Here is a 17,473-nt window from a genome sequence, read left to right on the forward strand (position 1 = left end):
ACTAACAAAGTTTTATAATAATTATGCTATAATACTGTGGGGACCGGCCCAAAATAATAGGCTGGCTGGGCCCTAGGCCTGTCCGAGAACGAAGCCCGTCCGAGGAGACATCGTGGCCCAAGCAATCCTTATTTAGGCCCACTGGGGCAAAGAGAACATGTCTGAGGAGTAATTTCTTCTCGGACACTGCAAAATCCAGATCAAAGGCGCGTCCAAGCCATTATAGTCCATCTTCCAAATACGTAAAAAGGAAGGAAACTCGAGATATCTCAGTAAAGGCTGCCACCACCACATTAAATGCATTACAACTACTCTCCTGGCCGCATTAATGAAGAGAAAACCCCTGAACAGTGCTACCTTGGCTACTGCAACTCACAAAGAATTGATAGGGGTGTCTGATGGGACAGGTGCTCAAGTAGGGGTTTGGATGATCAACAAGTGTAAAACCTAGATGATATGAAAAGGCCTATATAATATGTAAAAAGTCCCCCAAGAAGGGGGACGGAGAAAAAAAGGAGGAGAGAACACTGTAGAGATATCTTACTGCATTAATCTGCGTCCATTAATCAAGTTTATGCCTTATCATTTGTGAGGGACCTCTCTTGACGGTGACATTTTTCATCCTTATTTCTGTATTCCCTTAACCCATGCAACAAACCGTTTAAGCTAACTGAAACTAAGTTCTTTAGCCCATACTCTACAAAAAAATTCATTGTGTGGGACTTCTTGGGCCAAGACTTGACCGACAAGGATTGGGTCACTAAAAATTGTGTCCCTACAAATACATATACAATATTCTATAGGACCATCTTACATAAAATATTAAAACATTATCCGTGTATTGCACGGTCAACTTACTACTAAAATATTAACAAGCTGAACTCATGTTCTATTCTACCACACTAATGGGGAAATATGATCTGATGATATGAATATAGATGTAAGCACAATAGTATAGATTTCTCACAAGATAGTTTGACTCTTCACTCACCAATGAGGAGAGCCTCCTTAATAAATCTTTCAAAATTCTTATATGATGATCCTTCAAAATCAGTTGCTTCCATTGCTTTCTTCTTCCATTCCCTAGCTTTTTGTCTCATGGCCTTACCCTTTTCCCCTTCCATCATTTCCTTAACAAGTGCTTCAATCTCATGACGTTTAACATCCTCGTTAACCTCCACACCAATCTCCCAAGTGGTACAAGCATACCGACAATTTGTTTGTTGCTCGGCAAAGAAGGGCCAACAAATAATAGGCACGCCAGCAGATACACTTTCTAATGTAGAATTCCAACCACAATGTGTTAGGAAAGCCCCTATGGATGGATGTGCTAGCACTTTATCTTGGGGGCACCAACTTGTTAGCAATCCCCTATCCTTAGTCTCCTCAAAAAATTCTTCAGGCAAGATTGTCGTATCTCCCATTACTACATCAGGCCTAATTATCCACAAAAATGTGTGCTTGCTATTCGCAAGACCCCATGCAAATTCTTTGAAGTGTTGGTCCGACATCACAGTTATGCTGCCATAATTTACGTACACAACTGAGTTGGGTTCCCTTTTATCAAGCCATTGGAGACATTTGGAGTCTTCTTTCCATAAGCTTGAACCTTGAGATATGAAATGGCTCTCAGGTACATGCCGACCTAGCAAGTGAAGTGGGCCTATAGTGTAAACATGAGGGAATTTGGCTGAAATTACTTCTAGGACTTCATGTTCAAACTCGTTAAATGTGTTGAAGATGATTGTGGAAGAATTTAGGCAGTTTTGTGCTTCTGATCCCATAAAATCAAACATTGTTTCAGTTATGTCAGTAATTCTCATAAAGCTAGGGAGGTCCTTGAGCCGGATATTTTTCATTCCCGGGATCCAATTTATTGCTTTGTCAAGTGTTCCATCACCTTTGAAGCTTTCATCTGTAATAAGTTGTTAACGATTGATAATAAAATGGAGTTAATAGTGAGCCTATATGAAAATCAAAAATCACTTCTCAACTCAGCAATATTGAAAATGTTCTTTCTGTAGTATTGAAAAATGTTGTTTATAGCATTACTCTAGACAAGGATAGATCCACGCTTGGACCAAGGGGGGCCAACCACTAGCCCAACGCCAAACCCTCCTCCCTATTTGAATATATATATATATATATATATATATTTTTTTTTTTAATAATACATATTTAAAATTTGTCATCATCTTCCCTGGCCCTTTCACCCCTACACCAAACCCCCCCTCTCTTTTACATTTTTTTTCTTCCAAATTTATATAGTTTATATATAATAAACATTTAAAATTTTTTTGTAATGACCCAATGAAAGCACTAGCTATGTCTGTGCTTATACTCCAAAATAATTAGTCAAGTTGCAATTAGCGCTCCTCATCATCACTTATAAACCTAAAATTCACCTAGTAAACATCTAACGTGGGACTTTGTACACGCCCACGCAACACACAAATGGTATTATACCAAGTTTGTTCCGATACAATTTGTAAATGACTCAAAAAATGCGCTAATCATTTCTTTGTTTACACCCCAAAAGGACTATTCAAATTATGATTGGGAATCATCGTAATTACTTATAAACCTAAGATCCACCTAGTGTACACTTGATGTGGAACGCAGCGCATGCCTGTACAACTCAAATCCAATCAAATAAGCAGAACTTGAGGTATCACAATTTTCATCTTAAAAAATAAATTTGTCCAAATAGGTTTTTAAAAAAAATGGTATAATCTAATGTGTGACCATCCTCTAAAGAAAACAAATTTTTAACGTAAAACATTTTTAAAAAATCGTTTTTCATCTTTTAGTATTTGTAAAGATGATTCTCTTCTTAATCAATTGAAAATTAAAGGCCAATAGAGAAATAAGTGGCTAAAGGCCTACAAGCAAGAATATATATATACAATTTTTTTTTTAATCTTCAGTTTTTGTTAGGGATGATTGTAGAGCCGAAACACCCATATATTTTTTAGTTATCATTTCTTTTTTAATTCTATCAAAAGATTGGTAAGAATTAAAATATCATTTACTTACTAACTTGTTTATAGAGTGATAATATTTATAATTATTCTTTTTTTTAACATAACTACAAAAAGAGCATTTTCAATAATAAATATTGTCTTTTTTTTTTTTAGAAATAATAATAAATATTGTCAAAACTAAGTTTCAATAATAACAATCGTACTTTAAAAAGGAAAATTATTATGAATTTAGTATAAAGAATTATAGATTTTTTTGGAATTAAAAAAAAAACTAATTCTATTATGACAAATAATTGATTTAAAATTTCTTGAGAAACAATTAGTTTGAATTGTGTCTTCTTCTTCTTTTTTTTTTGGGAGAATCATCTTAATTTAGCTAATACTTCTGAAAGGATTCAATTTATTGATCAGCGATTGGCTAGACAGAGTTTCATAACCGTGTATACAATTCCTCAATCTCATTAATTAGACCAAAACTAGATTTCTTATATAAATTTTTTCCTGCAATTACTATATTTTACGCCTACGTCTCGCTTTTCTTTGATTTCTTTTCTCTAGCAGATAATAGCATAACCTATTTTTTTCCCCTTATAATCCACTTTCAACATGAAAAATTAAACCAAATGCGATATGATGTCATTGACAATTCTTTCCAAATGCGATATGATGTCATTGACAATCAACAATTGAAAGAAACTTTATATATTCTAGTTAGGACCGGCTCTTCCACTGGCCTAATTAGGCCATAGCCTAAGGCGCCAAGTGAAAGGCAACCCCAAAATTTTGGAAAAGAAGAGGTAGTAAAAAAAAAAAATCTGGTACATTTTAGTAAATATTGGTATCCAAAAAATTCCTTGATCTAAACAAAATCAACCGCCCCAAAAATAACGTTCTTTAACCTCTAGACAAAGCAAAATTAAACTAGATAAAATACAAATCCGGTCTAAAAAATTAATCACAAAACAATCATAAATCAAAGTAAATCAAAAATTCCTAAAATTTACTCATATTACCGTTGCTCTCTCTCACTCTTTCTCTCCACTGGTCCTACTCTCAACTCCTTCTGTCGCTGGCTCAGGTTTCCTCCGATCAGATCACGTCTGAGACTCTGAGCTCTTATACTCTCTTAGGTGTAGTTTTATTCTTTCTCTGAGTTTCTGTATCTTATTTAATTTTTCTGCAGACGCCGTGGTTTTTCATGGGTGGAGTATTGTCTAATAAGACCTGGGCCGTGGGCCTACTTGAGTACTGGCTGGGGCCGCTGGGCTTTGAAGATTTTTTTTAATTAATTAATTAATTATATTTATTCATTTTTTATCTTTTGGTTATAGGTAATAGGATCCATTTTGTTTCTTTAGTGGGTGGAGTCTTATCTAATAAGACTTGTATGGCTGTGGGCAGAGTTGTACACTTGTACTTCTCGTTTACAGGTGATATGATGAATATGTATTTATGTTGAGATGGTTTGTTATTGTTCGGTGAAATTATAATATTATATATATATTAGGTCCTATTGCTCTATATTTGAAAGTTATTTTTTATTTCAGTCATTATAAATATATTGTTTAATTAGAAATGTCTACTAGAAAATATATATATGATTTAACTTCATCAAATTGAAATCACTAGATGGTGATAGTTTGCAAAAATACTATCTTAATCTTGAATATTTTCTCAAACATGATGTTTATTATGATATTGATGGTTTAAATTTATTTTTAGAGTTAAAAGTTTTAAAAGAAATTTTACAAATAAAAGAATATACTCTAATTGATATACTAAATTATATAAAAAGATTAGATTCATTTCCAAATACATGCATTGTTTACAGAATTTTACTAACAATACTTGTTACAGTTGCTTATGTAGAAAGAAGTTTTTCAAAATTAAAATTAATAAAATCATATCTAAGATTGATAATGTCCCAAGAAAGATTAAGTGGATTAGTTATTTTATCGATTGAAAATGAGATGTTAGAAGAACTTGAATACAAAAATTTAATTAGTCAATTTGCATCTCAAAAGGCAAGAAAAATAGATTTTAAATGAAATATATTATAATATAAAAATATTAAATAAATATTAATTTAATTAATACATAAATAAATAAAAAAATGCATCATTTTAGTTCTCGTCTAAAGTCCCAAAATGTCTTGGGCTAGCATTTCTAGTCAATAAAGAGAAAATAGAGTAACTTTATACCATGAATAGAAGAAAATCTATCATCATATATCCTGCACGGGTGAATTTCACATCTATCTGATACATGCATATATCCACCCTCTTATATGGGGGGAGTCCCATATCCTTCCGATACATGCATGTATCCACCCTCTTATATGGGGGGAGTCCCACCCAATGTAAGAGGGTAGATAAAAATATCCGATACTTATAATATCACCTCCTGAACAGGGATTGCCTTTTTGACATAGAAAACAGACATGATATTATTTCCAATTTTGCCGACATGACTTTGACCTAACAAGTAGTGAAGTTATTTCGCCAAAAAAAGAAAGTTATGAGAAGTATTTACTATACATGCAAGGACAAATTACTTCGACCCTTGGACAGAAGAAAATATCTCTCTTATGGAACAGTACACCACTCCTATATTTGATTGATTTCACACATTTATGAGACCCCAATTATTTAATTATTAAAACAAAAAAAAAGCAGTTTTATAAGATAATTTTTCCTCTTATAAAAGGAGTTATGTTCATGAAATATATCAATCCTCACATGAAACTTTGTTGGTATTTAGATTTCCATTAAAAAAAAATCATAAATTTGTTTGATTTTGTTGTAGGAAGTCAAGTTTTAGTTGTAGGATTTTGTTGCAGAACTTTTGAGATAAAGAACTTTAACTAGAAAGAAATTTAAAATTTAGAGTATTTGACAAACCACAAAGCTACACGTTTTAGATCTATTGATTCTGTGAGATGATTGGCAATGACACCCCGCCAAATCAAGATTCGAGATTGAGAGAAAAGGGACAAGTTGTTTTTGGCAAAGTGAAATATCAATCGACATGTGATGAGGGTTCAAAAATTCAACTTAAAATTGAGAGTGTTTATTTCACAATTAAAATTGAGGGAAAGCGACAACTTTGTTCAAGCACGCTTGGACCGGGCTTGTGCCACGTTGGAATGGAGGGACCAATTCCCACATGCTAAGGTCCATCATCTCCACTCTTCTTACTCTGATCATGTCCCGATTATGATTACCACTCACAACCCAAATACGTCTACAAGGAGGAAGAAAGTTCCACACAGGTTTGAGGAGAAATGGGTGACCCACCCAGCATGTGAAGACACCATCCGTGAGGCATGGGTGGGGTCGGTGTGTGAGGGGAGCCCAATGTTTCAACTCTTTGAAAAGATTAAGCAGTGCAGACTAGCTTTGGTAAGGTGGAGCCGTGTGGCTTTTGGGAACACTAAGTCAAGACTCCAGGAAAAGCACAAGGTACTAGAAGAATTGGCCAACCAGAATAAGGCGGAGAACAATGAGGCCATTCGGGGTGTACGGGCTGAAATAAACTCCTTACTGTACCATGAGGAGGTGGCGTGGAGACAACGTTCACGGTCCATTTGGCTTCCGGCTGGTGATAAGAACACCAAATTCTTTCACCAACGGGCAAGTCAACGGTGACGAAAAAATCACATAGCAGGGATATTTAATGCCGATGATGAGTGGTGCAACACGGATGATGGTATTGCAAATGCAGTAGAGCAGTACTTTCAAGCCTTGTTTACATCAGCACAGCCAAGTAATATGGAGACTGTTCTGGACCTAGTGGAAAGACTAGTAACCCCTGACATGAACCAACAACTGCTACAACCTTACACACCAGAGGAAATAAAACGTGCTTTGTTCCAAATGCACCCATCCAAGTCACCGGGCCCTGATGGTATGTCCCCATTCTTCTTTCAAAAATACTGGCATATTGTAGGGAACGATGTGGTTAGAGTTGTTCTTTCTGTTTTGAACTCGGGCCACCTCTTGCACAAGATGAACTATACCCATATTATTCTTATCCCCAAGAAGAATGAGCCCCAGTACATCTCAGATTATCGCCCTATCAGCTTAGGCAATGTGGTATCACGCTTATTCTCTAAAGTTTTGGCTAACCGCATTAAATTAATATTGCCTAATATTATTTCCGATGCTCAAAGTGCCTTTGTTCCTAATCGCTTGATCACTGATAATACCACTGTAGCGTTTGAGTTGTTACACAGGATGAGAAATAAGAGGAAGGGGAAGGTAGGTCAGATGGCGGTGAAGTTGATATTAGCAAAGCTTACGATCGAGTTGAGTGGTCGTTTTTACGGAATATGATGAGCAAACTTGGGTTCGATGATACTTGGATATGGCTGGCTATGGAAACGGTTTGCATTGCTTCTTACTCAATCCTCATCAATAGAGAGCCTCGTGGTTTGGTCCAACCCTCTCATGGAATCAAGCAAGGCGATCCCCTCTCGCCATATTTGTTCCTGCTTTGTGCCGAAGGTTTGTCTGCAATGCTCCGAAGGGCGGAAGTGAATCGGTCTCTTACAGGGGTTGTATCTTGTCAGCATGGAGTGCACATCTCACATTTGCTCTTTGCCGATGACAGTTTACTATTCTGTCAAGCAACGGTCCAAGAGTGCCAAGTGTTGCTCAACATCTTAGCTCAATATGAATCGGCTTCTAGACAGGCCATTAACCGACAAAAAACGTCCCTCTTTTTTAGCCGAAACACCAAACAGGACACTCGGGATGTGATCAAAAGTTTGCTTGGAGCCAGAATCATGACGGATTGCGAGAAGTATTTGGGCTTGCCGATGGTAGGGGGGAGAGCTAAGACAACCACGTTTAGAGAGATCCAAGAGCGAGTTGCTAAGAGAGTGTTAGGATGGAAGGAGAAATTCATCTCCAAGGCTGGCTGAGAAATACTTATAAAGACAGTTGCGCAGTCCATACCGACTTACTCCATGAGCTTATTCAGGCTTCCAAAAGCAATGTGTAACGCTATCAACTCGACCTTGGCCAATTATTGGTGGGGACAGAAATATGATGAGAGAAAGATCCATTGGGTGAGCTGGCAGAAGTTGTGTACGGACAAGAATAGAGGAGGTATGGGTTTTCGGGACATCGACGCTTTTAATCTTGCAATGTTGGCCAAGCAAGCATGGCGTCTGCTTCAGGGCACTCAATCTTTGTTTTATCGAGTGTACAAAGCACGTTATTTCCCTAACTGCACATTCTTGGAGGCCCAGCTGGGACACAATCCTTCTTTCGTATGGCGGAGTCTTCTAACTGCTCGGGAGGTGATCATTGCGGGTTCAAGATGGAAAATTGGAGACGGAAAGCATATTGGTGTCACTACGCACGAATGGCTGTCCCATGACCCTATTTTCAACGGTGAACCCGCTCCTGAGTTGAAAGTTAGTGATTTGATAGATGAGGACACAAGACAGTGGGACAGAGGCAAGATTCACGCATTGTTCATGGCTAGAACCCGGACTGAGACTCTAGCTCTCCCCCTCAACAACCTCCAAGCTCGAGACTCCCTCATTTGGATGGAGAATAAGGCAAGGACCTTCTCAGTAAAGACCGCCTACCATGTTGCACTTCGACTAAAGCAACAGTAGATAGTGGAGCATTCCAAGGCTAGGTCGGACAAGTCAACCTGGAAGAAAATCTGGACTTTGAATGTTCCTCCAAAAGTCAGAAATTTCATTTGGAGGGCGTGCTCGGACTGCTTACCTACTCGGGCCAATCTACATAGAAGGAAGGTTCACGTTGAGGTGGTGTGTGATTTGTGTAAGCAGAAACCTGAGACCACGGGGCATATTTTGTGGGAGTGTCCGCTTGCCAGGAATGTTTGGGCATTGGTAAAGGGAAAGATTCAGAAGTGCAACAATGAGGCTCGGGATTTCTTCCTACTGTTCGGGTTCATGGTGCAAAGCTTAGATCAACGTGACCTTGAGCGTTGGGCTACAGTGGCATGGTCTATTTGGAATGCCCGAAATAAGTTCTATTTTGAACATAAACAAACCCACCCAAGGGCTATCTTGAACGGTGCAGAGAGTCTACTAGATGAGTACCAAAAACTGATGGCGTCTCAGAGATAATTGGTTAGTATGGGTCTTTTCTTAGCTACGTTAGTATAGCCTCAGTCTATGGCCAACTGCATGTAGCTGGCCTTGGGTTTATACAAGTTTTCTTTACAGAGTTAATTGTTTAGTAGGAGTCCTTTCTTAGCTACGGTAGTGTAGCCTCAGTCTATGGCCAGCTGCATGTAGCTGGCTTTGGACTTATACAAGTTTTGCTTTATACGTGTACTTCCTTTTAATTTAATAAAATTTCTGACCTGTTCTCAAAAAAAAAAAATGATGATATTTTATGGATTTAATAATGTACAAAGTGTTATGTCATTTAAAATTGTAAAAGATGTTGAATTGGTTATATTTTTAGATTTGTACTATTTAATCTTAATTATAAAATGGATATAATTCAATTGCTCTCTCTCTCTCTCTCTCTCTCTCTCTCTCTCTCTCTCTCTCTCTCTCTCTCTCTCTCTCTCTCTCTCTATATATATATATATATATATATATATGGTTGGTTTAAATTACACTTGGTGTAATTTTAAATAATGTTATACCACCTAATATTTTTTAATTGGATATGAATTTTGGCAAATCCATTGTTAGATTAAACTATTTTCGTATATTTTCTATGCTTGCAAAATTTCAAAGTGATCAAAGATTAATAGCCATGTTATCAATCAATATATTGTTTAAATTGAAGTTTTTGAAATTTAAAATAATGTATAAAAAATGAGTTTATGAATCAAATGGTAAATAACATCCAATTAACATGAAAATTGACCTGAATGTTAAGAACATCTAGAACATGTAATTTAACAATAGGATTTTTAAAATATGAATTATATAACAAGTTATTGGTTGGTGTAACATTACTTAGAATTACCCTATGTATAACTTGAATTATATATATATTTTCAAAATTTAGAATTAAATTGGAAAAGGTTATAATTTTATAAAATGACAGTGGATAAAATTTACCTTTTATTTTTACAAAAACCCCAAACAAAATCTTTTAAAATATAATAAAAATTTATTATTAATTAATTATGGGAAAATATTGGTTGAGATCTCAGTCTCGTTTGGCTATTGCAAACTCATCAATATTTTCCATGTTTAAAATTTTTAATTAAAGTCTTATGAACAACTTCAAGCTGGATGGCTACTTACTTTGCACTTGACAAAGAGAGAGTAAATGAGAAACTTATGAACAGGGGGACTTAGTATATACTCATTTAGCTATTTTAAGCTTAGAGTGGTAAGTGATGGATATACTCAGTAACCCCATACTACCATCTGAGTTACAGTTCAATTAATAAAGTTGCTTATAATCATCTGAGTACCATTGGTGTGGTTAGAAAAATAAGAATCTAATCTTTAACAGTCATTCTAACAAAAACAAAAAATTGCTCAAAGTACCTTTGAATGGAAGAATGCCTCTTTTGATGAGTTCAGTGAAGTTGAGATATCCCATGAAGCCACAAGCTGAGGCAGTCCAAAACTGAACCTCTGGGATGCCTAATTCTTCTCCAGCTTTAATAGCAAAACTCATGATGCCATCAGACACTATGCAGGTAACCAAAGGCACTTCAGAGGATGAGTTGAGCTTAAGCACTAGCTCTTTGAAAGGGACCAAACAGTTCTTTCTGGTGGCATCCATTATGCTTGGAACATGCTGAGTTGCATCACGGTCCGATGGTGGCAACCCATCTGGTATTGCTTCAAACTGGAAATCAGGTAGCCCCTTTATGTAGTCAAGCCCTTTGGATCGGATTAAGCGTCTGTGGTTGAACTCAGTGTTTACAAAGGTTATATGGAAGCCCCTTGAGTGTAGGAGCATGGCTAATCGCATCATGGGTGTTACATGGCCTTGTGCTGGGAATGGAACACATACTGCATGGGGCTTTGTAGCTCGAACTGAACCCATATCACTTGCAAGTTAATCTATATATATATATTTTTTATGGAATCAAAAAATTTTTTTTTTGAGAGATCTTATGGAATCAAATTTAAAGGGCTTGTGATGATACCTTTAGGCTTTATGCCATTTTATAGGAAATATGTGTAGCATTAGGATATTAGTCTTTAGATTTTTTTAGTAAACTCATCTGCGGGGCAAACTACTCGCTGTCACATGAAAGATAATATTACTATTAACTTGTCGAAACACTGAATAATCACCGGAAATAATATCTCCTTTAATGTCTTATCTTATGCAATTATTGCCACTAACCAGTTGGCCCAGTCTGAAAGCTGGTTCAGTCAGTCAAAATAAGACACTGATAAGATACAGAGCGTGAAAGAGATTTCCACCCAAAAAAGAATTCCAATGTGGCAAATTGTTATTATTATGTGAAAATTTGATCTAATTAAATTTTGTTGACACAATAATGAACTCAGAGAACTAATAAAATTGTGTCAATTCAAGTTTGTAAAAATTGTGTCTATAGCATTACCTTTTTCTCTCCCCTCTTACGCTTTGTTTGGAAATGGAGGCGGATGAGAAGAAAAGAGAGAGGAAATTGGGCTGATATGACAATTTCCCTTGTTTAGTTGGCATTGTAGGAAATAAATGAAGATAAAGGGTCTGTTTGGATACCGCTTATTGCTGAAAATTGAAAATTAAAAATACTGTAGCAAAATAATTTTTAAATGTGTGAATATCCAATTTTAAAGTTTTTTTTGCTAAATAAAGTACTTGCGGGTCCCGTGAATAGTACACAAGACCTATTGAAAAATGCACAATGCAACTTAAAACACTTTTCAGCTCTATCCGTCCAGGCCTAGTTTTCCCATCCACCCAAATTAGGTGGAAATGAGAAAAAAAGACAAGTAAAAAGCTTGCAATTTTTGGGGCCCACTACTAATTACTTCTAAAATTTTAGTTTTGTCTATCACCAAAACAAACACTTTGGTTTTTATTTTGGGTATTTAGGTAAAAACATATATCTAAATTAAATATATTATTTTCTTTTTCTTTTATCGTCCCTCACTCTTTCCAAACATGTAAAAAGGAAACATTTTCTTTTCTTATCTTTTCCCTCTCTCTCTCTTCTCTTCTTTTCTCTTCCCCTCATTTACAACCAAACACACTGTTAACGTTGACAATAATCAAGCCCTCCACTCCATCTTAACACAGTTGCTAATGATGCTCCCAAGTCCCAAAATCTTATGAGATAATCTTTTTCTTCTCCTAAATGTTTATAGTAATATTAGTGGTTACTTGGTGGTAGTACTGCTACTACGATCAGGTGATGCAATGAAGTTCCAAACTTTTAATAAACCGTGGTCCATAGGGTTGTAAATGAACCATGTTATTCATAAATAGCTCAGGCTTGATTAGATAAAAACTCGTTCCTGTTTATTTGGTTATAAACAAGTCAAACTTGAGCCTTCATTTTAGGCTTATTTATTAAATGAGTCGAGTCCAAGCTAAAAAAGAAATGTTCATGAACAAACTCATAAACAATAGAGTTTGATAAAAAAACAAAATGAGCTTAGGCTCGTTTATGGGCTTCGTAATAACTTTAATATGATCTTAAATAATAAACTCATATCTTACTAAACCTTTGATAAAAATTGGAGGTTGGGACCAAATGTCCAACCCAAATGGGCTTGATAAGATGCTTAATATGGACTTGATAATATACTTGCATTAGATCTTAAGCTAGGCTTGACTAATGAATCAATCAAAGTCAAGCCAAGTTCAAACTTTAGGACTTTTGACAAGTTCAAGCTCAAACATAGTTTATACACCTGGTTCAAGCTCAAACCAAATTTGAACATTTTATATTTGTTGTCCACCCGAGCATGAACATTCAGTACTAAGCAAATCTTAGCTCATTTACAACCCTAACCGTGGAAAAATGATCTACCAAATTTGTAATGGATTTAATTTATACAAAGATTCCAGCAATTAAACTTGTGTTCAATTCTCAAAGCTTGTTTTTTCTAAGGCAATATTAGCAATTCGCTGGTAATGGTACACTAGTACTAGCATCTTGTAACAACTTGCATAGATCGAGGGGAGGAGAGAAGAGGAGAGTGAATAAGTGTATGGTTTAATGACTTTGCTTGGATCTTTTTTTAAAGAGAGGAAGGGGAAGGGTTTGAAGGGATTTGGAATTTTGGAAGGGTATCTTACCCCTCCTAACCCTTCACTTTTAATTCCCTCAAATTTGAGAAATTTGGAGGAGATTAAAAAACAATTGAAATATCAATTTTTCCTTTAAGATGTCAATTTATATTTATTTCTTTAAAATTAATAAAAGGGTTGAGTTCAAGTTACACCTGATGCAATATTACACTACCTAATAACTTGTTATAGAATTTATATTTTGAAAATCCCACAAATTAAATTATATGTTCTATATGTTCTTAACAATCATGCCAATTTTCATGTCAATTGGATGTTATTTACCATTTGATCTGTAAACTCATCTTTTATGCATTATTTTAAATTAGATAAACTTGAATTTAAAAAATTGATTGATGACATGACTTAATCTTTGATCATCTTGAAATTTTGCAAGTATGGAGAATATATGAAGATAATGTTAACGGTAGATTTGTCAAAATTTGCATTCAATTAAAAAATATTGAGTGATGTAATATTGCTTATAGTTACTGTAAGGACACGATTTGTAACGACCCGTAATAGTGTTGGGTTCGCGCGTAAAAAGACCCAAACAATATGATTTGTAGAGCGTGGGTGTAAAGAACTAGGTTAACTTTTGTATATTAAAAAGATTCACTCTCACGTATATTGAAAGTCTAAAGTTGGCACAACGATCGTTTTCTTTGGTAATCAATACAGTTCTTTTTCTCTCTTTTTGCTCTTCTTCTTTTGTCTGTGTTTTTCTTTCTTTTCTTTTCTGTTCCCATCCCCTCTGCATGTTCTTCTTTCAGTTTATATACCCCCTTTGTGTTCCATCCTCACCGCACACGTGTAGGTTGGGTTCGGAGGATTTCTTTCTGTCCCATCTAGCACCTCCTGAAACTTCCTATGGGCAGCTGTAAGGCTGCTTCCTTACTGTTCAGGTATCACCTCCACATTAATGCGGCCAGAGAGTTGGTTGAGAGGTCATTAATGCGGAGGCAGCTGTAGTTATAGATATTTGTTTGCCTTATCTCTTTCATCTTTGGTCGGTTATTCTATCTTTAGTGGTGACTTAGTTCTGAGGTCTGGTTGCAACAAGACCGCGTCCTGATCGTCCTCGGACGCATACTGCCGAGGAGTATGGCGTCCTCGGACGGATATAGAACTCTACCCTCGTGATATTGACTACCACTCCCTTCAGTAATTACCTTATGACCTGACTTGGCCTCCTTGGACAGATATGCATCCTCGGATGGGCCACAGGCCCAACAATCCTGAACTTAATGGGCCTATTGATCGAACGGCCCCCACAGTTACACTAAGTGTAACTTGAATCCAACCTTGAATAAAATTGGTCATAATTGTCAAATATGAAATTCTCCTCTCCCTATTAGTTGACTCTTACAAAAATCATTAATATTTCTTCTAATTTCAAAAAAATTATATGAGAAAAACTTTTATTACCTAAAATAGACTGAAATATAAATATCACGTGCAAAAGCAATTGATTTGAGTTAAAAAAAAATGTCCTTTGGGAAAAATCAACCGTTGGTCAACAGTTTGTATATGAAGAGGGAGGGGGCAAAGAGAGAAGTTATCATTAGGAGATTTTTTTGTAATGACATTTATTTGGGAATGGTTTGTTGAATATGTATATATAAGTTCCAAAAAAACCTTTTCTGCCCTATTTTGCTTGTTTTTTGTTGGCCACGGAAAATAATTTCAGTTTATTTGTGTTTTCAGCTATACCAATTAGCAATTACCAAATACCAAAACAATGTAGTGTGTTTTTACAAAACCAATCAGACTAAACTTTTCGTTTGAAAATTTAACCACTTGATATTAATTTTGAAATGTTCTTATTTACTACCATTCTACTATATGCAAATCATGTAATTTAATCCTTATCCTTTAATTCCTATTAAAAAAAAAAAAAAACCTCATTCTTCAACGAAATTTGCCAACAGAAGATTTCATTATGCACAACTTTTCTTTTTTGAGAAGAGCATTATTCACAAACCTAATATCTCAGATCGAAATTTATTTATATATATATATATATTTTATACAAGATAGAAACTCTCTCTTGGAGACTAGAATTCCAACCTTTACCCTCACACCCTATACTTATGAAATGACCACCGCGCTAAAGATGCTAACAAAATATTTGCTTTTTATAATGAACCACACCCTCAAAATTCCTTATAATATCTTCTACCTTAAATCCACCCATACCAAACATGGTGATTTGGCCATACATGGACGAGCTTAAATAACTTAAAATATCTTCTTTAGTTCATGAGCAGCCGAGGAAAAATCACATCTAATTTCTGAACACCTTGTTCAATTTCTTATAGATATTGAAGATGCTACTATCGGAGACACTATTTTATGAAAACTCAATGCAATTTTTTTTTCTCTCTTTTTGTCAATGATTTTTTCTGAACCACAAATGACATTTTTGTTGCTTCCAAATTGCGCTGAGCATCCGAGTCAAGAATTAAAGACAAGAATGGATGGATTCCTTGAATCACGGGTCTCTATTTTTTTTGGCTCTTTGCTTTTTGTAAGCATTGGATTCCAGCTTCCTGCATCAAACAAAAAATCATTAATTTCAGAATTCTGCATCAAACAAAAAATCATTAATTTCAGAATTCTGCATCTCCATCGTTTAGCTCTTGACTTTTGTACTGAAACAAATTTATGACCACTCTCTATTGTGTACGTAGGGTCTGCCCTAGGCCTAGGCCACTTAGGCCCCTAATTTTTTTTAATACCTCCAATAAATAAATAAATAAATATATATATATATATATATATATATTTTGGAGGTATTAAAAAAAAAGTAGTTTACATTTTTTTTTTCCAGTATTAAGAATGTCTAAAGAATTGAGTATTGCTAAAGATAAAACAAATTTAAATACATAAGTCTTACAAATAGATGTAACACTAATCACAAGTAATTCAAATAGGATAATATTAAAAATACTATAAATTTTACTATATAACCTTTATAATTTGATGTGATAATGAATATAATTGATGAACTTCAACAACCTATTAAATGCATTTTTGAATGATTTTTTTTTTTTTTTTGGTGATTGATGATAAATCTTTATAAGTCTCATGTTGTAAAGTTAATAATATCTCTAGCATCCTTGTAAGACTCATGTCACTGACCACATTTGCTATTACATTAATTTGTAATTTTTTTGTAGTAAAATTTATTATAAGAGCTTCTGTAGTAGATGTTCCATAAAAAATTCCATTTTGACACATCAAAAGCCTACTTTATTATTTTACCATATCATTTTATAATATTTCATTTATCAGATGTTTTATCATTTAATTCTATACATTAAAATAATATTTACTACACATTAAAATAATATATTATCTCCTCCCCATTATCATCAACAACAGCAACAACATCAACGCCGATCAACAACAGCAACAACAGCAACAAGTTCCAAATCCAAAAACCACAACAAAAGAGGGAGAGAGAGAAAAAAAAAAAAAAAAACCTCAACCAACCAACAAACTAGAGATGAAAAAACGCCGACCCAAACTCAACCAACAAACCAAACTCAACCAACGATCGGCCTAAAACCCCATCCCAACCGACCCAAAACCTCGACCCACAACCCACATAATGCCGACCAAAAACGCCGACCCAAAACCCACATTGACACCCATCCCAAATCTCACACCCACAACCCGATTAAGAGAGATCTGAAGGTCGAAGGTGAGGGTTGTGGATGTTGGCGGCAAGGGCTGGAGCATGAGGCGACGAGATCAGTGGCGAGGATTGGGAAGTGAGGCAGCGAGATCGGTGGCGAGGACTAGAGAGTGATCTTGAGCTAGGAGGAGAGGGAAGAGATAGAGAGTGATAGAGAGAGAAGGAATGAGATAGAGTTGACAGAGAGAGAGATATCTGTGGAAGAGGAGAGAGAAAAAACGCAATAAAATAATAATATTTGATTTTGCAATTGTTGTTCGTACCGTCTCATATTTGAGACGGTACTGTAGCAATGTGGCATAATTTTTGAGATTTAAAACATCTGATAATGCTTCGTTTTTGTGTTTGGTGTGCCTAATATTTGACACTTGGCACATCTACTGTGGATGCTCTTACTTTAGCATTTTTCCCCCCTAAAAAAAAAGAAATTCATATTAAAAAGTAAAAATAATGGATTTTAAAAAATTATTATATAAAACACTTGTTAAATATTATTTAAACGATAAAGCAAAGGCCCCATTGGAAGATTTTTCCTTAGGCCTCCAAATCGTTCGGGCCAGCCTTGC

At 35.3% G+C, this 17,473-nt stretch overlaps 1 protein-coding gene across 6 annotated transcripts in view; it reads right to left on the reverse strand.

Annotated features, from left to right (window-relative positions):
* Positions 1 to 696: 696 nt before the first annotated feature.
* Positions 697 to 17,473, reverse strand: part of LOC126732400 (linamarin synthase 2-like) — an 83,606-nt gene continuing 66,829 nt past the window's right edge. For 2 of the 6 annotated variants that reach the window (XM_050435234.1, XM_050435231.1), the window contains exon 3: positions 697 to 1,175. In XM_050435234.1, the coding sequence (XP_050291191.1) occupies positions 984 to 1,175 (192 nt within the window). In that variant the 3' untranslated portion in view covers positions 697 to 983. Of the gene's footprint in view, positions 1,916 to 10,488; positions 11,176 to 17,473 lie in introns of those variants that run through there. The other 4 variants (XM_050435235.1, XM_050435233.1, XM_050435232.1 and 1 more) reach the window with 3 other exon arrangements.

Source organism: Quercus robur, chromosome 6 (assembly GCF_932294415.1).
Source record: "Quercus robur chromosome 6, dhQueRobu3.1, whole genome shotgun sequence".
Lineage (NCBI taxonomy): Eukaryota > Viridiplantae > Streptophyta > Magnoliopsida > Fagales > Fagaceae > Quercus > Quercus robur.